Raw genomic sequence first — 22,872 nt, forward strand, 5'->3', positions numbered from 1 at the left:
CGCGGCTGTCAGCGTTAAAGAATGGCACTGCTATAACAACTGAAAAGAGGTGTCACGGGTGGCAAGCGATATGCGAGTTCCACCGAGGCATTGGTTTGGTGGCCACGAAAGTGGCCTTTTAATAATTGTGAGAAGGCTGCCGTGGCAGCTTGAGAAATCCAGAAGAAACACCGAGAAGAGATTGCCACAACCATCTCACGATGTACTTCTCACTGGCTTGCACGAGAAAAGCCTATGTCCGTCAGCCATGCATGCTTTACGCGAAGCTTGCCGACATCCTTTTCCAAGGCATCCAAGTGCTCCATGTAGTGCAGCAGAAGGTTCCTCACGAAAACAAGGCCCTGGAGGGACTAAGTCATCTGTCGGGTCTCCTGTGAGGACAACATTGATCCAGCCTGCCCCACTGCATCATCACTGCCGTCATCGCCGTCGCTATCTGATGCAAGCACGTTCGCAACGATCGTCTCATCGGTTGGAAGCACTTAGTTTCCAAATCAGCAGAGTTCTGACTGGTGTGGTTTAAGTTTGTTGCCAGCTTCGCGGGTCAATGTTGCCGGACTGCCTGCCAAATTTTACGGGTAAAAACACCGTCAAATGTAGCGAATGCAACGACGCCATTTCCGAAGCGCACAGAGTTCTCAGATCACATGCGCTCCCAGCTCCCGACAGTACCGCAAGGTTGCTGCATAACCTGCGCGCTTTTGAATCGCTTGCTTGTTGTGGGCCCTGTTCTCCAATGGTATGAAGCGCTTTCTTTTGCTGCACACGCTGTGGCTGGTCCACGCGGGACGAGTCTTTCGCTGGATCTGAAACTGAGACGCGTCGCATAACACTCGGGGTGCGATATATAGCTGCGCGCTGCGATATGAAGCGCCCGGAGTGTTTTGCGACGCGTCTCAGTTTCAGAAAAGTGTGTTGCGAGCAGCATATGCCCCAGGAGACTGCCTGTGCAAATCAAAGCGTTGCAACCCTTTTCTACCGTTGCAGCGAGAGCACGAAGCGATATGAAGCGCCCCGAGTGTTATGCAACGCGTCTCAGTTTTAGAACAGTGTGTTGAGAGCAGCATAAGCCCCAGGAGACTGCCTGTGCAAATCAAGGCGATGCAACCCTTTTCTAGCGTTGCAGCAAGAGCGTGAAGCGATATGAAGCGCCCGGAGTGTTTTGCGACGCGTCTCAGTTTCAGAAAAGTGTGTTGCGAGCAGCATATGCCCCAGGAGACTGCCTGAGCAAATCAAAGCGATGCAACCCTTTTCTACCGTTGCAGCGAGAGCACGAAGCAATATGAAGCGCCCCGAGTGTTATGCAACGCGTCTCAGTTTTAGAACAGTGTGTTGAGAGCAGCATAAGCCCCAGGAGACTGCCTGTGCAAATCAAGGCGATGCAACCCTTTTCTAGTGTTGCAGCAAGAGCGCGAAGCGATATGAAGCGCCCCGAGTGCTATGCGACGCGTCTCGGTTTCAGAACAGTGCGTTGAGAGCAGCGTAAACGCCAGGAGACTGCCTGTGCAAATCAAGGCGATGCAACCCTTTTCTACCATTGTAGCAAGAGCGCGAAGCGATATGAAGCGCCCCGAGTGCTATGCGACGCGTCTCGGTTTCAGAACAGTGCGTTGAGAGCAGCGTAAACGCCAGGAGACTGCCTGTGCAAATCAAGGCGATGCAACCCTTTTCTACCATTGTAGCAAGAGCGCACAGCGATATATAGCGCCGCAAGTGTTATGCGACGCGTCTCAGTTTCAGCAGGTTTCAGATCCAGCGAAAGCCTCGTCCCGTGCGGACCAGCGACAGCGTGTGCAGCGAAAGAAAGCGCTTCGTACCGTCGGAGAACAGGGCCCACAACAAGCAAGCGGTTCGAAAGTGCGCGCGTTATGCAGCGACTTTCCAATACTGTCGGCAGGAGGGAGCCCGCGCGCGTGTGATCTGGTAACTCTGTGCGCTTCGGAAACGGCGTCGTTGCATTCGCTACATTTTACGGTGGTTTTCCCTGTCAAATTTGGCAGGCAGTGTGGCAACATTGACCTGCAAAGCTGGCAACAAACTTAAACCACACCAGTCAGAACTCTGCCTCCAAATCTATAGCCGTGCTCTTTTTTTTCACCAGCAACAACGTGTGTTGCCGATGATCAGTGGGTGAATCAGCCATGTTCCCCTTCGGCGGCGACTCAAGTGAAGCCGAGAAACCGCGTGGGCAGGAACGACTTCGACGCAATCAACAAAGACGACCGCGAGCGATTAAGCCGTTCACAGAACTGCGCTGAATGAGGAGCCAGTTAGCAACATGCGAGCAAACTGCTTGATGCTCAGTTGGCGTAGTTCATTGGTGTTCCGGAGGGTGGGGTGGCGTAAAGCTATGGGCATAGCCCATTCGTGTTTGGAGGGGTGGGGAAGAGCGACAGGAGAGAGTCGTGCAGCGAAGGTTGGAAAATGAGCGTGCGGCGGCAGCGGCCCATCGTGCTGCGGCTCAAACTTCTCGTTTTCTTTTCAAGGATTTCGCATTCACTACCCCTCGGCATGGATACCCAGCAGCTGTCTTCGTTATAACTGATAATGCAGCACCGGGGCATTGTAGTAAGCAGGTTATTTCACCATGGAAAACATACAAAAATCGATGGTGCAGCAGCTTCTCATTATAACCAATCTATCGTTAAAACCGGTATAGTTATAAGTGGGTTCGACTGCACTCTTTTCACTACATTATTGGCATCACTTAAACATGGCTAAAAGAAAGTGAATCTGCCCGTATATCGGGATACAAGGTCATCTTGCTGCTATTAAGAACGGCCAGCTGCAGTGCAAGTTGTGCCACCCAGTTGCGACTGTGGCGGCAACTTTCCGGGAGCATCGCCGCACACCTCTAGCCACGGCGTGACTAAGTCGACTGTGTGTGAACAACAATACGTGCATCCTCGACTCTCCAGCGCTGGAGCTGAGTTTGACGAAGTCGCCATTGTAACGAAACGGGCTCGGTGGACCAACTATTGTTACTGAGCCGCGGAAATGTCTACTGACACCTCTTCCCACGCGCCGACCAAGACGCCAGACAATGGGTGGCTGGCGCGCGTGCTGCAGTTCGGGGAATAAATGCCCCTACGGTGCCGGGTCGTCTCCCCTACGGTACCTCGTCAACTCCCCTACGGTGCTTCGTCTCCCCTACGGTGCTTCGTCTCTCCTACGGTACCTGGTCAACTCTTCTACGGTGCTTGGACGGCCGTTTCTGCCACCTGGGTATCGGGGGAGGACCGAGTGTTTATAAACTGCTGTTTTGCGGCTGCTCAGGACACTCTCTCTCAAGCAGTCCATGTTAGACTGATGTACTTTCTCAAACAGTCATGTTAGACTGGTATAAATACTGTAAATAAACCCACATTCCTTGTTCTCGATGAGAGGCAGTCCTTCCCTTCAACGTCCTCAGCGTGGATAAGTTGGACGACGACATGGGCCAGCTACCTTCTAATTCATGCCCGACTCCAATCTTGACAACGGATCACGAGCGATGGGATTGAACCCCCAATTATAACACTGCCTAGGTGTAGCTCTTCACGTGGTGACGGTGTTGCATTCAGCGTCTCTACCAAGTTGACATTTCCAAATTCCCTGAGTTTTCCAGGTTTTCCCTGAGTGACAAGAACTGTAATTGTTTTATGTCAAGACAGGCTCCCTACATCATGTCGCCCAATGGTGTCACTCTGTAGTAAGCATGTTAAAAATAAAAAAAAAACAACTTAATCCAGTTTGAATAGTAAGGCGTAGTGTTTATTTTATTCAAAAAGAAAGCAGAAGGAAGGGGTTGATAAAATGCACAGTGAATAAAACATCTTTGAAAGAAATAGAAAAAACCCATTGCAAATTGAGTTGAACATTCTCAAATACAAATAAGAAAGAGATGCATGCAGAATATTTTCGAATATGAGTTATTTCTATCAACTGATACCAAGCTAATGGGTATGAGGCCCGAACTTTATCACAAGTGAGATTATCTCGCAACAGCTGGCAAGTCAACCTCAACTGTCCTGACATACTCTCAGCCTGCACACAATGCGTCAGTGTTGTGTTTCACTGTTTTAATTTTTTTTTTGTTGCTTGGATGAGAGACACCTGCATCTCGGCATCTGCCAACACTTTGCTTTTAGAGTGCAAGTGCCTTCAAAAAAGTGGTCACATGTTTCCTTCTCTGTTTATTTCTGAATGCGTAGGTCCTTTGTCTTCTTGTTCTTCTTTGGCTGCGCGTTGGTTACACAGACTATTTGAAGCATCCTCTTGGACAATTGTACAGTCAGCGTCCGATTTTTTGGACTCCCTAGGGCCCGTGAAAACATTAAAAAAAATGAATGCATGTCTTTTACAGCCCTTAAAGGTTCAAATCGCCACAGGCACATCCGAAAAAGCTCTGAAGGCCTGCCAGTACACTTATTAGGCATATCGGTACTTGTACTGTGACAGGAGATGGCGGGTGCACAAAGGGACGGGGACTTTCTAAAACTCTTTGCCGAAGCCAAGAGGCTAGCGGGACAAAACAGCCTAGTGAATAGCGGGAGATTTCAACGTTAAGAGCCCCCTGTGGGGTTACACCAAAGAGGATAAGAAAGGGAGAGAGATTAGCACGGCCGCGGAAAATGCGGGATGCGAGCTCCTAACCGACGAGGCCCAGCCTACCAGAATGGGTAACAGCGTCAGTGTAGACACATGCCCCGACCTCACGTTTGTCAAGAACGCCAAGAACGCGGAATGGGAGAACCTGCTGGTACACCTGGGCAGCGACCACCACGTCCTCCGCCTAGTACTCGAGGCGGAAAATACGAAGAGAAAGATCGGCTCGACCAGACTGAAGGACTGGGACGCCTTCAGAAGACACTGCAGAGAACTGGGCGGCGACATCACTTCCCCGGAAGAATGGAGCCAACAGTTGAAGCAAATCTAGGAGCTCTACACCCGCGAGGTGGACAGAACAGAACAGGCACCGGAGGTGGACAAGCGGCTGCTGGGGCTATGGGAAGCACGCCGCGGCCTCACCAAGCGCTGGAAGAAGCAGAGAATGAACAAGAAGCTAAAGAAGAAGATTGCGGAGATCACCAAGAAGGCCGAGGAGTATGCGACGCAACTGGCCAGACAGGGGTGGCAGCAATTCACCGACTCGCTAAACGGCACCCTCAGCATGGCCAGGACGTGGCAGATACTCCGAGGCCTACTGGACCCCAGCAAGAGCAAGCAAGAGAGCAGCAACTCGATCCAGAGGCTGATCCACCAATACCAAGGCACCGACGAGCAGCTGCTCGAGGAAGTCCGCACGAAATGCTACGGAACGGGAGAGCCGGAGGGATACCGCGGCGAGTACCGAGGCGAAGACAACCCGGACATGGACCGACCCATCTCGAGGGAGGAGGTCGTCGTGGTCATCAGATCGGCCACCAAGAACACGGCGGCGGGAGCGGACAGAGTCCGGAACTCCCTCATATGCAACCTGAGTGACGAAGCAATAGACCAGCTCGTTAAGTACCTAAACACGCTGTGGCAAGAAAGGAAAGTCCCGGCGGAGTGGAAGCACGCTGTCGTCGTAATGATCCCCAAGCCCGGAAATAAAATCCAGATTGAGAACCTGAGGCCCACCTCGCTGACGTCGTGCCTAGGAAAACTCTACGAGAAAATCGTCACCAAGCGCATCCAGCGGCACCTAGAAAATGGAAGATACTATCCAAACTCTATGTTTGGGTTCAGGGCCAACCTCTCAATGAAAGACGTTCTGCTGCAGCTCGAGAAGGAAGTCCTGACTACAATGCCGAGAAAGGGCGAAAACGTCGTCATGGCCCTCGACGTCAAAGGGGCCTTTGACAACGTCAGCCACGAGGCCATCATGGAGGGCCTCAACAATACAAACTGCGGCAGGAAGACCCACGACTACGTCAGGAACTTCCTCTCGGGCAGAACGGCGACGGTCGGCCTGGGCGAGCTGAGGAGCGGTATCTTTGCAACGCCTAGCAGAGGTACGCCCCAAGGCTCGGTAATCTCGCCCGTACTGTTTAACGTGGCGATGCTGGGCCTAGCGAAGAGACTCGAAAAGATCCAGGGAATCCGGCAGGCGATGTATGCGGACGACATCAAGGTCTGGACCACCTGCGGAACCTTGGAAAAAAAGCGAGCGGCGCTGCAAGATGCGGCCAAGTGCGTCGAAGACTATGTGAAGGAGAGGGACCTCAGGTGCTCCACCGAAAAGTCCGAACTGCTAAGAGTCGGCAGACATCCCACCAAGGCAAAACTGGAGGTCAGCCTCGAAGGACAACTCATACCCGAACGCAACATGATACGCGTCCTCGGCATGTGGCTGCAAGGCAGCAGAAAGTGCAACCACACCATCGGCCTCCTCAAGAAGTCGACCGAGAACGTGAGTAGAATGATAAACAGGATCTCCCAGAAGAGGCATGGCATGAGAGAAGACGACACTCTCAAGCTCGTCAACAGCCTGATCGTCAGCAGAGTTATGTACTCGCTACCCTACCAAGTGAGGACTAAAACGACTAATGAAGAGATTGAAGTCGTCCTGAGGAAAGCCTACAAGACGGCGCTACACCTGCCAAGAAACACCTCCAACGAAAAGCTGATGCAACTAGGGGTGAGCAACACCTTCGTTGAAATGGCGGAAGCACAGCGGAAGGCGCAAATGAAAAGACTAACGGGGACCTACACGGGGCGAAACCTGATCGGTAGGCTGGGCTTCGAAATAGGAGACGTCGAGTGGTACGAGGACGTACCAGCGGGAATTAGGAAAACTTTTAACGAAAAGCCTATACCGAAGAACATGGATCCCAGGCTCCACGAAGGCAGAAGGAAAGCTAGGGCCGAATACATAGAAAAGACAGTGGCTAGAGAACACTCTCTTCACGGACGCGAGCATAAGTGTAATAGGAAGCGAGGCAAAGGCCATCGCGGTAGTAATGAACAAGGAGGAAAAGCTTGTCTCGTGCGTCTCGGCCGAGATATGGAGCGTAGCTAAAGCCGAGGAAATCGCCGTGGCGCTGGCGGCGATGCAAGGGTATAGGGGGAATAAATCGCTAAATATTCTCACAGACTCGAAAGAGACCTGTCGCAACTACATGAGGGGCAGAATATGCAAAACTGCCCTTAGGATCCTCAGACGGAGTAACCCCTCGGAGGAGGCGGAAATCAAACACAATCTGATCTGGATACCTGGACACGAGGGCATAAGGGGTAACGAGGCGGCGGACGGTCTAGCTCGAGCTAATAGATTCCGAGCTGGGCAGCAGCAGGAGTACCGTGCTAGTTACGCCGGGATCCTTAGTGACAGTTATTCGGAATTACTGCAACACTACAGGGGGACTAGACTCAAGTACCCACCGCCCCATAAAGCGCTGACGAAGGAGGAAGCAACAGGCTGGCGTAGGCTCCAGACAAACACCTTCCCCAACCTTTTCATATTCAACAAGATGTTCCCAACGCAGTATAGGGACACCTGCCCTTGGTGCGGGGCTACACCCACACTCTATCACATAACTTGGAAGTGTGAACGAAACGACGCATTCCGCGATCATAAACCCCCGAGTGCGGAGCATTGGGAGAGCCGGCACGTCAGCTGCGAGCTCGCCGTCCAAATAAGGATGGTGGAGCACGCTAGGGACGTGGCCAAACTCAGTGGAGCCCTGGACTGAGGGACCACCCGTGCTGAAGAGGCTTCCCTTCGACAAGAAGATAGCGTGAAGAAGAGAAGACCTCGATCCGCGAGAACTCCATTTTATAATTCAATAAATGTTTGTCTCTCTCTCTCTCTCTGCACCCCCCCCCCCACACACACACACACACTTGTTATGCATCACAGCGTAACATTACTGTAATGAGGCGAAGCTGACTTTCGGGAACTGGCATTATGCAACGCGCCGTGCTTTCCAACTTCGAAGTCAATCGCGATGACCACAAAAGCAGTATTGGTGCCATTGCTGACAGCGGTGAATTATTTCAATGAAAAACACGGCACAGAATGGCAAGAAGCTTAATACCGAACCTTGAAGCAGCTAGGCCTAGCATTGCCGCGGTGGTGGCTACGGCTGCAGGCGGATCTGCGTGTGAGTGTGCCGCGTCGAAACTATCAAAGTGACGGTGGTGGTGGTTTTGATTAATGCCGTTTCATACCTGCGATGATGGCAAAAAGTTCGGAAAATTGGATGACAAAGAGTTCTTGTGTCCGAAATTTCAGACGTTCTTATACATTTACCCTATGGAGTACGTAGCTGTGCTGCGAAGCCGTCCGGATTATCTGGTGTCCGGAAAGTCAGTCGTTCACTGTACTCTGGCAACTCCCCCAGCTGACACGGCGTCAAAGACCATTCGTTACGACTCCTCTCTGTTGCTCGAGCCAACATTACCGCAACTTTCATTCCCTTTCAATAAAATTACAGCTAAATTTCCCAAATAGAAGCACAAATTCCCTGAGTTTTCCCTGAGTTTTGCCAGACTACTCAAAATCCCTGAGAATTCCCAGTTTTCCCGGTTGGTAGACACTCTGTGCATTGTTTACCAGAAACGGGCTGGTATTCTACTGCTGCGATGTTCAAAGATACAGCAAAAGTACAATTGAGGCACTTTTTGTTCGGTTAAGGGGGTATAGTAGGGCAAATCGACCAAAAAACTGATTTTTTGATTTCATCAATAAAAAATAATACAGACTGTGGGGAGCAAAAGAGTGCAGCGGTGAGCGCGTAGGAGCGCTCTAAGCCATTTAAAAATGGCGCCAAAAAGCGCACCGCCTGGTATTTAAACGTGACAGACGCGAGGGTTTGTTTACATGTTGTTTTCCGTCATTTTTTCAGTGTTTACGTAATTAAGTTTACTTCAGGTTTATGTTTACTAAACATGAAGAAAGGCTTTGGGGAAGACACCAAAAAAGCCAGAAAGTTTCTGTACTCTGCTGGTGCATGTTGAACAGTTGTAGTGAAGGTGCAAACATAAAAATGCGTTTTTCTCAAAATCACTTTTTTCAAAATTTTCGGAACTTGATGTACCTTTTCTGGAAAACTATACAGCCCATTACGCTGAAATTTTCCCAGAATATACTCGCATCCCTTGCAAGTAATCTGAACCTAAATGTGTGAAAAAATCACTCAGGTATAACTAAAAAAAAAGAAAAGATTATTAGAAAGACCCTTCATGCTACGAGACGTGTGACGGCAATATTTTTTTTCTTGTGATGTAAATGTAGCAAAGCATTTTTTAAAGGTTCCAGTTAAACCCGCTATTATACAGAATTATTGTACTAAATTTCACAGTCAGGCTGTTTTTTGTTTCTGAGGAAAGGTACATTTTACATCATAGCTTAAAGTTTGGTTCTCAAATACACAAAAAATAAAAAAGGCCTGCAGTAAAAAATTACACCAATTAAGGCCAACACTATTGCTATTGAGCGTGCAGAATTTCACGCTAATATATAGAACAGTTGTTGAGATATAAAGCTGAAACGAAGATAGTTCATGCACCCTACCATACCCCCTTAAGGTGTGCTCTTCTAATAGCACGGTGCCATTTACTGGCCTCCTATCTCATGTAAAAGTGAGTTTATTGCAGAAATGGAGGCTATTTTGCTGCCACTCACAATACAAGATGGTCCCATTGTTATCTGTGGCGATTTTAATATTGATTTATTGGGTAATGATTGCAGTGATTATGTATTTTTTCCCCAGTCATTCAACCTTAGAAATGTCATCACGACTCCTGCTTGAATGATCAGTCAATCTGAGCCTTTAATAAATCACATACTATTCAATCAGCTCAAGCAACCACCCTAGTTATTCAATCGAGACATCACTTTACAGGCTCAGGCGTTTGCGATGCTGTCATTGCAGACCACTGTCCTTTCTTTCTGTGGTTGCCGCGGGCTTATATGTTAGCTCGGTATCAAAGGCATCCAAATCAATTTGTCCACGTAGACTATGAGAGCGTTAAATCACTGCTTGAATGTACCGATTTCACAGCCTTGCAAAGCTTTGATGTAAATGTTGAATTTCAGAATTTTGTCACTCATATTAAAAATATATTAGCTCAATGTACACATACATACTGAAAGCACAATTACGAATTGCTACACCCATATATCCGTGGATGACACAAGACATTTTAGCATACTAAAAAGAAAGGATTCATAATACAATAAATGGAAAAAGGACAGAGCAAACATATACTATCATGCCCAGTTTAAGCATTACAGGAATAAATCTGTTGCAATGTTGAGAAAATAAAAGAAGGAGTACCTCACTAGGCTTACTACACAAAACAAAGGCGATACAAGTCAACAGTGGAAGATTGTGAGGGATACAACTGGATTATACCAAGAAAAGCAAGTAACCGCTCATAGCATCTCTCCGCAGGTGGCCAATGATTTTAACAGTTTTTCATCAATTTGGTTTAAACATCGCTAAAAAATTTATATCGTTGAGAACTACCGATATTGTACGCATAGCTGTCGGCAGTAGATTCCAGTTTCATGTCATTACCATCGATGAGATGAAATACATTGTCGGTACAATGTCAGTGAACAAAGCAGCTGGCCACGATTCCAACCAGACAAGAGTGCTTATGAAAAATATTGATACTCTCTACATGCACTTATACCACCTCTTTAATCATTCTCTAGAGAATAGTTGCTACCTAGATATACTAAAAATTGCTGAAGTTACTCCCATACACAAATCTGGAGATCAGAACGAACCGAGTAGCTATAGACCTATACAGTAAAACCTTGTTAAACCGTACTCACTAAAACAGTAGTTTCGTTTTAAAAGTAGTAAAGTCATATCCCCGTCTCAGCGGCCACTGAACATAATGTGTTTTGTATCTGCATAAACCGTACCAGCTTATTGGGTACGTATCGGTTAACACGTAGCGTTTCCACTTTTTGTGGCGCAAACACAACGGTGCGTCGTATCTGTGGTGTCTGGCTCAGACCAGACGCATGAAACTGGACAACGCAAGCGCAGTATGCAACTTCCTTTATTCGTCACAGTAAAGCCACTTATATAGGAAATCATATTGAATGACGATGACGATATGTACACTGAAAGAAACGAAACTGAAACAAGAAAGAAGGATACAACATCGCCTCCCGCTTGAAAATACAACATAGTAATTTGCAACAACCAAAATAACACGAACTAAACACTTATTGTTCAGGTAAAGAAAACGCAAATCTTTTGACAGGTCGGCGTACCATAGTGCTGCGACGCAAAGGTTGCTCCACCAAATCCTCTAAAGGAGCGACCACTTCTTCATTAACTTCAGCCCTTGTTTCCGGCGATCGCAACAGTTCACCCTGTTCAGCGTCTGCGCGGCTTTCAGCCCCAGCGGTACCCGAGTAGTCATGAGGCAATTCCCATGCCCATTGTTCTGTTGTCTGCGATTGATTGTAGGGAACCCGAACTAGTTTAGACGCATTCCAGCAACGACCGTCGCTCATCAAAAAGCTATTTTTGCCTTTTCTGCCGACAATCTTGAAAGGTCCCATGTAGTTTACCGACGCTTTCCCACCACCTGCTGGCTTGCGCACACGAACGAAGTCCCCTACACAAAAGGCTGGTCTTTTCGGGCCTCGCCTCCTTCTCCGTATACTGTTTTGCATACGTCTGCTTCGCCTTAACCCTAGCAGGAACATTTTTATTCAAACTGGCATGGACACCCTCTCTTGTCGGCAAACCCACTGTATTGAGTCTTGTCCTTGGCTGGCGCCCATGAAGCAACTTGTCTGGCGACACACCCGTTGTCGCATGTGGCATCGACCTATATATGCTGAGATAGTCAACCACAGCAGCCTGGAGGGGCCGTTGTTCCAATCAGGCAACCTGCATGAAATCTTTCAGCAAGCGATTAAAGTGTTCAATCGCGTCGTTTCCTTGTGGATAGTACAGAGAAGAACAATGATGTGCAATAACCCTCTCTCTCAAGAATGTTTCAGACATTTGCGATCTAAACTGAGGCCCATTATCTGTGTCAATTTCTTCCAGATAGCCTTCTCAGCTGAACACAGTCTGCAAAAAATCGACCACACTCTGTGACGTCACTGTAGATGAAAAGGCAACCTCAGGCCACTTGGAATGATAATCGATCAGCGATATCATGTACCTACAGTTTGAAGGGGCCCAGTCAATCGGTTTCACTATATCCATTGCTAACTTCTGCGATGGTAGCGCTGTAAACGTCACCGGCTGCAGTGGTGCAAACGACGGTTTAGCGGACTTGTCCGCGGCCTGGCAGATATGACAAAAATGGATTGCTTCTTTTACTTGTTTATTCAAACGCGGCCACCAGTAAAGATCACGTAGTCTCTGCTTTGTCCTCACAATTCCTGGATGACCTTCGTGCGCAAAACCAACAAGGAGCGAGGTTAATTAACTCGGAACAACTACCTGCTTGCCGCGCATCAAAAGGCCATCAACGAAAGAAAGCTCATCCCGCACGTTAAAGTACGGCATTATTTCTGCTGGCAAAGCTTTTCTAGGCGCCCAACCATGTACCACGTGTACAACAACCCGTTGCAGTGTGCTGTCTGCAGCAGTGGCCACCTGCAGCTGTTCCTTTGTTAGGCACTCTGATACAACGGACACAATTTCTTCCTGCATCGTCTGCAGCGAATCACAGTCAAGAGGTAAGTGTGAAAGCGCATCGGACACGACATTTTGCGATCCCTTTTGGTACTATATGTCGAAGTTATAATACAAAAGTCGAGCTGTACATCTGGATATACGCAAAGGTCTGCGTCCTGTACCGGCAGCTGAAAGTAACGTCACCAGTGCCTGATGGTCCGTACGCAACAAAAATTTTCTACCCCACAAGTAGACGTGCCAGCGCTCGCACGCGAAGAGACAAGCAAGGGCCTCACGTTCCCCAGCGGAGTACTTCCGCTCAGCAGGAGTCAGGGCACGCGATGCGAAGGCCACCGTGCATACGCTGTCACCATCGCGTTGCTGAAGAACGGCTCCCAGTCCCTTATCAGACATCTGTCGTAACAATTACATCAAGGTCTGGGTTAAACATATGTATGACTGGGCTTGAAGACAAAGCTGTCTTAACAAGCTGGAAGCTACGCTCAGCCTCATCATCCCATACGAACTGTTGACCAGACCGCAGGAGCCTTCTAAGCGGCTCGACGAGATCAGCAAATCGCGGCACAAACCGAGCATAGTAACCAGCGAGACCCAAAAATGACCTCAAAGTGGCAACATCGTGAGGAGCAGGCACTTTGACATAGCGTCAACCTTAGACTGCAATGGTGTGAGCCCTTTTGAGCTCACCGTATGCCCTAAAAAGGATAGTTCTGAAACAGCAAATGTGCATTTCTGGTTGAGCTTCAAACCTGAATCACCAATGCGTTTTAGCACCTGGTGTAGATTCTTATGGTGCTCCTCACGTGTCTTGCCCCACACAATCACATCATCAATGTAACAAAGTACGCCTTTACAATCTTTCAAAATATGCTGCATCATTCTCTGAAAGGCTGAAGGGGCAGATGCAAGGCCAAAACACACTCTCTTAAAACGAAACAATCCTTCGTGTGTGATAAAGGTGGTTAGTCCCCGACTTTCCGGAGTCAGTTCTAGCTGGTGGTATGCCGACGCCAAGTCGAGCTTTGAGAAGCACGTTCCTCCAGCTAGTTCATGAAGTAGTTCCTCTGTATGTGGAAGAGGAAAAGCATCGACAATTACTGCCTTGTTCACTTTACGTAGGTCCACACACAACCTAACTGAACCGTCCTTCTTCCTAACGACGACGATCGGTGAAATCCACTCCGATGCGTCGACAGGTTCAATTATATCTTCGGCCAGCAGACGTATCTCTACCGATACCTGTTGCCGTAGCGTGAGCGGCAGGCGTTGGAGCTTCGCAACGACTGGTTTCACAGATGAACGTCATTTAACATGGTGAACAAAGCCTTTCACATGCCCTAACTGTTCCGTGAACAAGTGCGCAAACTGTTGCGTGAATTCTGAAGGCAGTGAATCAGGGCATGTCACCTGGCAGCAATTCAAGGTTGAGCCGTTGATAGTGATTCCCAGGCTCCGAACGGCATCAAGCCCCAGCAGCGAAGTGCCCTTGGTTGTGACATGAAAGAGCACACTGGCTCTGTTTCCCTTGTAAGATACGTCAGCAAGAAAGCAACCGCTTAACTTGATTTGTTCTCCGGAACAGTTACACAAATTGGCAGTCGGCAGTCGCAATGAGTAGGTGTTGGCTAGATATTTGTGGTAGTGCTCTTCACTGAGCAATGAAACCGTAGCGCCCGTGTCGACAATCAACGACAATCTTATCTTCCTGATAGAAATATTGGCTCGAATATCTTTCGCCGACGCATTATGGTCACCGATTTGAAGTACTGTGACGGCGTTGGCCTTTTCGGGCTTTCGAACGGCATACTATTTCTGTTTCTTCGATTTGCAGATGCTTGAAAAGTGACCAATTTTTCCACAAGAGTGGCAATGCTTGTTCCCCGCCAGACATGCAGTCGAGTTAGCCATGTGCGATGACGAGCCGCACCTGTAGCGGCTTCCTTGCTCAGAGGCTGACCTTTTTCGCACATCTTGAATCTTGTTAACAGTGCTATGCGCGAATTCCCCGAGCTCTTTTTGCGTTTGCTCAATTTGCTTCCCGATGTCAACAGCATGCTGCTGTGTAAGCGAAGACCCTTCATGAAGCATGCGTTCATGGGTTGTTCGTGACGAAGTGCCTTCCAGTAATTGGTCTCGAATCATGCTATCTGTAGCACTGCCAAAATTGCAAGTAGATGCAAGGTCCCGAAGACTGTTTGTAAGTGCTCGAAAGGTCTCACCAGGCAGTTGTCGTCTTTGGCGAAATTGGCGCCGCTCCACCAAATCATTCATAGCGCTTGCGAAATGCGTATCCAGTGTAGCAAGCGCATCCTTGAACTGGTCCACCTTGTCCTCGGCCTTGGCGTCCGCGGGCACGTCTGTTCCTTGTGCAAGGATGCTGTAGAATATTCGCTGGCCTTCAACCCCGAGCGAGTGCAGCAGAATTGCCTTGTAATGCTTCGGCTGCAGTTCATCGCCGCCAATGGCCTCCAGAAAATTCAGGAATACGCGTTTCCACTGCTGCCAAGGCACAGCCGGGTCACTGGGTGCAGGCAAGAAAGGGGGCGGTGCTGGGAAACACCCGAGCGGCATGGCTCCGATACTGACCCTCATCGCCAATATGTGGTGTCTGGCTCAGACCAGACGCATGACACTGGACCACGCAAGCGCAGTATGCAACTTCCTTTATTCGTCACAGTAAAGCCACTTATATAGGAAATCATATTGAGTGACGATGACGATATGTACACTGAAAGAAACGAAACTGAAACAAGAAAGAAGGATACAACAGTATCCATCAAGCCCCGGCAGAAAAAGCCTCAGAGATCAGCACAATGGCCTCCAAGCGCCTTGTGCGTTTGCGCATGAAGCCACATCAACATCATTTCAGCGCTGTGCCAGAGAGCGTTGCGGCGTCATGCAAGTGGGAGCTCGCGTCATGCCGAAACTTGGATAAAAAAGACGCCGGGTGCTTAGAAAAGAAGAAAAATTAGACATCATTCGTGCTATCAAACGTGACGCGAAAAGTCGGTGCTGGCAAGCAACATTGGTCTGTTAACTACAGTGTGTGGCATTTGGAATGCGAAGAAGTTGCTCGGCAGCGCTGCTGCGACTGCGAAGAGGTGTCGGCTACGAGGTCCGACTTTTCGCCACAGTTGCCTCTGTTGTTGCCGAAGTGTCGCCTAGCGACAGTGGTAAGGAGGACATGGAAAGCGACAGTATGGGCGATTCAGGCCCGACAGTGGCAAAATCTACACATTACGTTAGCCTCATGAATGCAATTGTCGCGACGAGAACAGCACGCCACAATGAAGAGGTGCCCTGCGGCTTCTGCAATGCTACCGCACCTGTGCACGGAGAAAATGCAATGCCAACAAGGAATCTGCCATGCGAGTGTTTGCCGAGAAGATGGGGCTAGCTGTAAAGCTGGCTCACAGCTTCAGCAAGTTAGAGGACGCCGTCGTCGCTGCTAGGCCACCGCAGCATCAAACGAAAATAACACGTTTGTTGCGTGAAGTAAATAAATACTGCATGTTTTTTTCCCCTTTCATCGCACACTCTCCGAGTTCCGTTTTTGACAGGTAAGTGGGCGATCTCATGCTATTTCGGTTAAGCTGTACTACTGTTTAGTACATACTTTTTCAGAGCTCCAGCCAACTACGGTTTAACAAGGTTTCAGTGTATCAGTATTAGGTGTCATTACCACCCTTTTTGAAAAGGTAGTAGCACAACAATTTAAAAAATTTATTAACGAAAACAATATTACTGTTCCGCAACAACATGGCTTTGCTTCAGACAAGTCAACATCTAATGCCGTATTAAGCCTTTCACAGCACACTAATTCTACTATACACCAAAATGAAATTGCAGTTTTGTTGTTTTTAGACATCACGAAGGCATCCGACACAGTTTGCCACAATATACTACTATGCAAATTAAAAGGCTATGGCTTCGCTGATAGCAAACTGGAATTCTTTTTCAGTTATATGTCCTTTTGTATACAATATGTGGTAATTAATGATTCCGCACCAGAAGTTAATATATCATGCGGCATACCACAAGGATCCATTCTAGGTCCTTCAATATTTTCTTTCTATATAAATGGTACTGCACACTGCACTTCTCAGAAATTATGATGTATACTGATGATGTGGCACTTACATTTACCAGTAATTTGCTTACAACACTGCAGAACAGTATAATGATGGAGCTGTCAGCTGTTTTCCTGGTTTTTAGTAATTGATTGACGTTGAACATAGCAAAAACAAAATACGTCATTTTTCATTCTAGACAAAGGACCCTGGACTACAGTTTAATTTCTCTCTCGCTAGACACCACTCTAATTGAGCAAGTGTTTTCATTGAAATACTTATGCCTTTTTTCAACAGTCATTTACACTGGAAGGATCACATAAACAATGTGTGCTAGAAATTAGTATTTGGTTGCTACACTCTGATAAAAGCCAAGCAGTATTTTCCCTCTTCCGTGCTTAGATCTTTATATTTTTCGTTCCGTCCCTCTCATATTAGCTATAGCATTGAATCTTGAGGACTTACATATGTTACATACTTATCGCCTTTACTGCGTCTTCAAAAAGGGGCATTGTGGATTATCAGCTCCAACCCATTCTGCCTCTAAACTGCAAATTATTTGGAAGAGCTCAGTATCTTATTCTTTATGTCACTACAAAATCATAAGATTTGCATCATGATAAACAACATAAGCCAAACCAATTTTCCATTACCACCGACTATTTTCTTTTTCCCAAACCATATCGTTAGGCAACCTTCTAATTTCAATTTCAACCTACCAAAATGTAGCAACTTGTACGGTGAATTGTCAATTCAGTTTGCCGGCGCACAAGTTTAGAATGAGCTACCAACAGAAATAAAGGTAGCTAAAGATTTTAAACTGAGTTGTAAATTGCATTACTTATCTAACCAAACAGAATCATGAAATTTCTTGTTATTGCTGCACATCTGTTCTTTTAATTTTATTTCCTTTCTTTTTCTTTCCTTCTTTAACCTTACTTTTGATGTTATGAAATGTTTGCCTTCATAGAATTGTATGTTGAATTGCATCAAGCACAAACTTGACTGTTACAAGTTTGGTTTAGTGTGTTTTCTAGTGGTACACATGAAGACATGTTGCATCTGAGTGTTGCTTGCGTTACCTCCCTTATGCATAATCTATATGCATAGTCGATATTGGACTGGCTACTAGCTTTTACGCTACTGGTCCAAACAGTGTTTTGTACACTTCTTTCGGGTTTTAAATAAAGTGTTCCCTCCTCAAAGAAAAAAAGAATGCAGTGAAAAATTTTCTTTGCTGTCCGTACGCATCATAGCGGCTGCAAGCTCAGCAGAAGTGGCACCTTGCAAGTCTTGTTGTACAAGCTGAACACCAGGCATAAGGTGAAGAGGTAGAGGCCTGCATACAGGTACTGGGCTAGAGGAATGTTTGTCCCATGGCCAGTGATGTAGTACAGGGCCATGAAGATGTACACAAAGCCTGCAGGGTACCTAAAACACAAAGAGAAAACCGCTCTAGCAGCCCACCATACTTGTGCACCTGAATCCCATTTTAATTCCAGTGACCGAGTTTTATTCTCCCTGCTTCACACAGAGTAGCTACTGATTTAAATGAATGCAAGAAGCAGAACTGTTATCATAAGGTAAGTGAAAAGCTGATTTGGATGGAATTTGTCGCAATTCAATGGAATATCAAATCCTTGTGGCTGTAAGAAATATCACACTGCACATCACAGCTGCACAACAAAATGTAATGCCAAAATTTTATAAGCCAAATCTGTTACGGTATTTAAAGCTCACAAACTTTGCATGTCTCACATTCGGCAAAAGCAACTTTCTATATTATCATCTCAATCGTGAATCTAGCTCATTTCTCTTGCCTGCACAACATGGTATTTGCAAACCATATTGGTTTGATAAGCAACTTATATCCTTTACATGTAAGCTACATCACGTTTTAGACATGGGATCCACTATGCACTGCATTTTCTTGGACATTTCAGAAGCGTCTGATGCGGTATGCCACAAGGTTTTACTATACAAACTAAATCAACTTGACAATGACTCTAACCTCTTAAAATAGGTTGAGTGTTCCCTGAGTAATTGTTCACAATTTGTTAATGCTAATGGCTGTAACAATAATCAGACAGGTTGTGTCCCCAACTATATTTTGCTACACAAGGATATTGCCTGCATAGATGTCGTACCTTCAGCAGTGCTGCCAGTTACTTGTGAGGCAGTATAATTATACACTCCCTTTCGTTCACCACTTGGTTACTATAGCATTGTGGCAGAAATGCTTGCATGAACAGGCAACAATAGCACATTCTCCGTGTGCACGTGATAAACACTTGCTGATACGATAGTGGGCGAGTGGTGTGGAAGGCATTGAAACTCAACCTGGGAACAACTTCTTCCTGTTTGAATTTCAAACAACCTTTTGTTTAATGACTGCTGCCTGCATGGGCTAATATCGAATTCTTGTATATGTGTGTGTGCTCCTGCAACATAAACAAGCAATTTTAATAAAAATGAACACCGCCTCAAAGTGTTAAAGATCCTTCAAACCAAGCACTAAACAGCAAGCCTAAAAATAAAGAAATAAAAATTATGGGGTTTTACGTGCCACAACCACGGCCTGATTATGAGACGCCGTAGTGGGGGACTCCGAAAATTTGGACCGCCTGGGGTTTTTTAACATGCACCTAAATCTAAGCATGCGGGTGTTTTCCCATTTCGCCCCCATCAATATGCGGCCACCATGACCGGGATTTGATCACATGACCTCGTGCTTAGCAGCCCAAGACCATAGCCACTAAGCTAGAAACCTGAGGGGCGGGTATTCTGTAAGTGTGTACCAAGTGTCAACTAAGTGGACTGTCCACTTCAGTGCATGCCGATTGGATAGAGTGCAAAGTTGGTAGGGCTGGCGCCTGTCATCACCATCGGCTCTCAAACTCTATCCATTTATCATGATCTTGGATTGTAGCGCGAACTGAACACAGACACAGAAAGGAGCAGACAGCACGAACGCTAATTTCTATGTCCAACTAAAGTGTCCAACTTGACAATCCAAGATCATGTTACCGTACCAACTCGCCCAACTTTCTATCCTTTAGCATTACTTTTCTATCCATTTTTGCACACTACATTAAACGGGCACTTGAAGTTCTTGAGGCCTGAGGTTCTAGCTGTGCTAGAACCTCAGGCTACTTGCTAGCTGAGCTAGTGACAAAAAGTCAATGAGAAAGAACTAAACCTGTCACAGTAAACAGCTAGCTGTTCTCTGTGGTTGCATACACTGACTTGTCAAATGACCTTACCAGCTGTGACTTGGTCTAGTATGAAGGCGAATCAGAAAGTCCTTGCCCCTATTTTTTTATTAGCCAAAATAAGGTACAGTCCTGAGTGATTTAAATGTGATACTCAGGCAGCATGGCTTTCAGCGCTTTTTGCGGAACCGATGATCGCAGGGTGTTCACCCAGCATTCGGCTGAAGAGGCCGAATGCTGTTACGATGCATCAAAAAGATTCTTGCTTTCATGCAACACAAAAGTGCATCATCTCAGTGTCACCAGCGCCCGTCAGTGGCACAAGAAAGTATCGACCACCATGTTGTCCAAGCATCGCGTTTCAATCGCTGAGCAGTGTACGTGCAAGTAATTACAAGTATACATACTATGCTACCTGCTTTACACTATCTTTCCGCATAGTCCCCACACCGGTTCAGACATCTGACCCGTCGCAGCACTTAAACTTCACATGCCCCTGTTGTAGAGTCGTCCAGCTGACTGTGGAACCACTGTTGGCCTTTTCCGAACTCACAACACCACCAACCCAGACTTTTCAAAGCGAGACACCTTTCCCCATATGTGGGCTGCATTTCCCTGTGGATTTCAATGTGCGTTCATCCCTTGCTCCATAGAAATGAATCACACTTCATTGCTCGCACACCGTGGACGTGTGACGCACAACCACCATATTCTATGGATGGATGGATAAGGCTGAACCCTTTAAATTGGGCGGCAGCACACGACACCTAGCCATGACTAATAATATATTTTGTACTTAGTGAAGGGTGAAATTTCACTCTTGCCTTGATTTTATCCACGAATCAGATAACCTCCATTCGGTTATTTCTACCCGCTTAAAGTCTATTTTTCCTCCACTGACCCTAAACCCCATTTTCTTGAAAAAGTCTGTCCCATTGCTTTGAACTGCAGGGTGAAGCCCTTTACAGAAAAGTATTAGGTGTTCAGCCATTTCCTCTTCCTCTTCACACGCACCACATAACTGTCTATACTTTGGTACTTGACTCGCTCTGTCTTAGCCCGCAAGACTCCTGTCCTGGCTTCAAACAACAAAGAGCTTCCTCTTGACATTGACATGTTTGCACAGCGCAAGATACGAGGACTGAAGGAAGAACACAACACAGGCGCTGACTTCAACTGATATTTATTTGCTAAATCGCCAGAACTATATACATGAGCAAAAGTAATGAAAAAACAAATTTTGCATTATGTCACACATGCACCCCTATCGCATCACAGCCAGATACTTGACTTCATTTTTGGTGAGGGCAATAGACAGCATGCTGATGTAAAGGTCACCCAGTCACTGTATCTTGTCAGTCTCTATGATTTCACATGTTAGCCCGCAATACTCCTGTTCTGGCTTCACAGAACAAAGAGTTTCCCCTAGAATTATCGTAGATATTTTCTTTGGCAATTTCCTGCTTGAAAGTTCTGCATGTTCCCAGTGCCGATTTTATCTGCATCCCTGTTTTCCACAGACTCCACTCTGTTTTTTTAACCTTTTTCTGAACCAATGTTTCTTGGCTTGCTTCCCTGCTGTTATCCAAATATTCGTGTTACAATTTCCTGGTTTGCTTTTCCATTTTGTGTCAACATTCCACATGAAAGAGTAAAATTGGTCCTGAAGAAACAGGCCACCCTAGAGGCAGTAAGGGTAAAAGCAGACAAGTTCAGGCTGGCACTTGCAAACAAATATGCAGCCTCAGAACAGAGAGATGAAGATGACATAGAGGTAATGAATGAAACTGTAACTACGCTGGCTTCAGAAGCAGCAATTGAAGTGGGAGGCAAGGCACCAAGGCAACCAGTAGGTAAGCTCTAATAAGCAACAAAAGATCTAATAAAGAAACAACAAAGCACGAAAGTGTCCAACTCCAGAGATCAAACAGAATCCGCGGAACTGTCAAACCTGATCAACAAGGAGAAAATAAGGGATATTCGAAACTATAATGCAAGAAAGACTGAGGAAGTAGTAAAAAATGGATGCAGCATTAGATCAGTGAGAAGAAAACTTGGCCCAGGACAAGCCAAGATATATGCTCCGAAAGATAACCAGGGTAATATTATTAGTAATTTCGAAAATATAGTAAAAGCAGCAGAAGAATTCTGTACTGATCTGTACAGTACCCAAGGCGGCTACAATACACGATACCTCCATTCGAAGTAGTAATGAACAGGTTACAAAGGCTCTTTCTATAACTAACAATGAAGTTAGAAGGGCCTTGCAAGACATGAAACGTGGAAAAGCGGCAGGAGAAGATGGAATAATAACAGTCAGAGTAACCAAAGATGGAGGAGACATCATGCTTGAAAAGCTGGCAGCCCTCTATACGAACTGTCTCATAAGGGTTCCAGGGAACTAGAATAATGCCAACGTTATACTAATTCACAAAAAGGGAGACGTTAAAGAATTGAACAAATATAGACCCATTAGCTTACTTCCAGTATTGTACAAAATATTCACCAAGATAATTTCCAATAGAATAAGGGCAACCTTGGAATTCAGACAACCAAGAGAACAGGCTGGCTTGAGGATGACATACTCTACAATGGTTCGCATCCATGTCATCAACCAGGTTACCGAGAAATCTGCAGAGTGCAATCGGCCTCTCTATATAGCTTTCTAGATTATGAAAAGGCATTTGATTCAGAAGAGATATCAGCAGACATAGAGGCATTACGTAATGGAGGAGTACAGGAGGCTTACGTAGACATCTCTCTACTGAGATTCCACCGCTACTTTCATTAGAATAAAAACAGGAACAGCGCAGCACAGGACGAGAGAGTAAACAGGACGTCGTAAACGTCCTGTGTTGCGCTGTTCCTGTTTTTATTCTAAAGATGAACCAACCAGCCCCACAGAACACACTGCTACTTTAATTCTCCACAAGAAAAGTAGAAAGATGCGTATAAAGAAAGGCGTCAGACACGGGGACACAATCTCTCTAATGATGC

At 46.5% G+C, this 22,872-nt stretch overlaps 1 protein-coding gene across 1 annotated transcript in view; it reads right to left on the reverse strand.

Annotated features, from left to right (window-relative positions):
* Positions 1-22,872, reverse strand: part of Alg3 (Alg3, alpha-1,3- mannosyltransferase) — a 162,627-nt gene that overhangs the window by 127,549 nt on the left and 12,206 nt on the right. The window contains exon 3 of the mRNA XM_065433730.2: positions 17,947-18,094. Within this exon, the coding sequence (XP_065289802.1) occupies positions 17,947-18,094 (148 nt within the window). The remainder of the gene's footprint in view (positions 1-17,946; positions 18,095-22,872) is intronic.

The sequence above is a fragment of the Dermacentor albipictus genome, chromosome 2 (assembly GCF_038994185.2).
Source record: "Dermacentor albipictus isolate Rhodes 1998 colony chromosome 2, USDA_Dalb.pri_finalv2, whole genome shotgun sequence".
Classification (NCBI taxonomy): Eukaryota; Metazoa; Arthropoda; class Arachnida; order Ixodida; family Ixodidae; genus Dermacentor; species Dermacentor albipictus.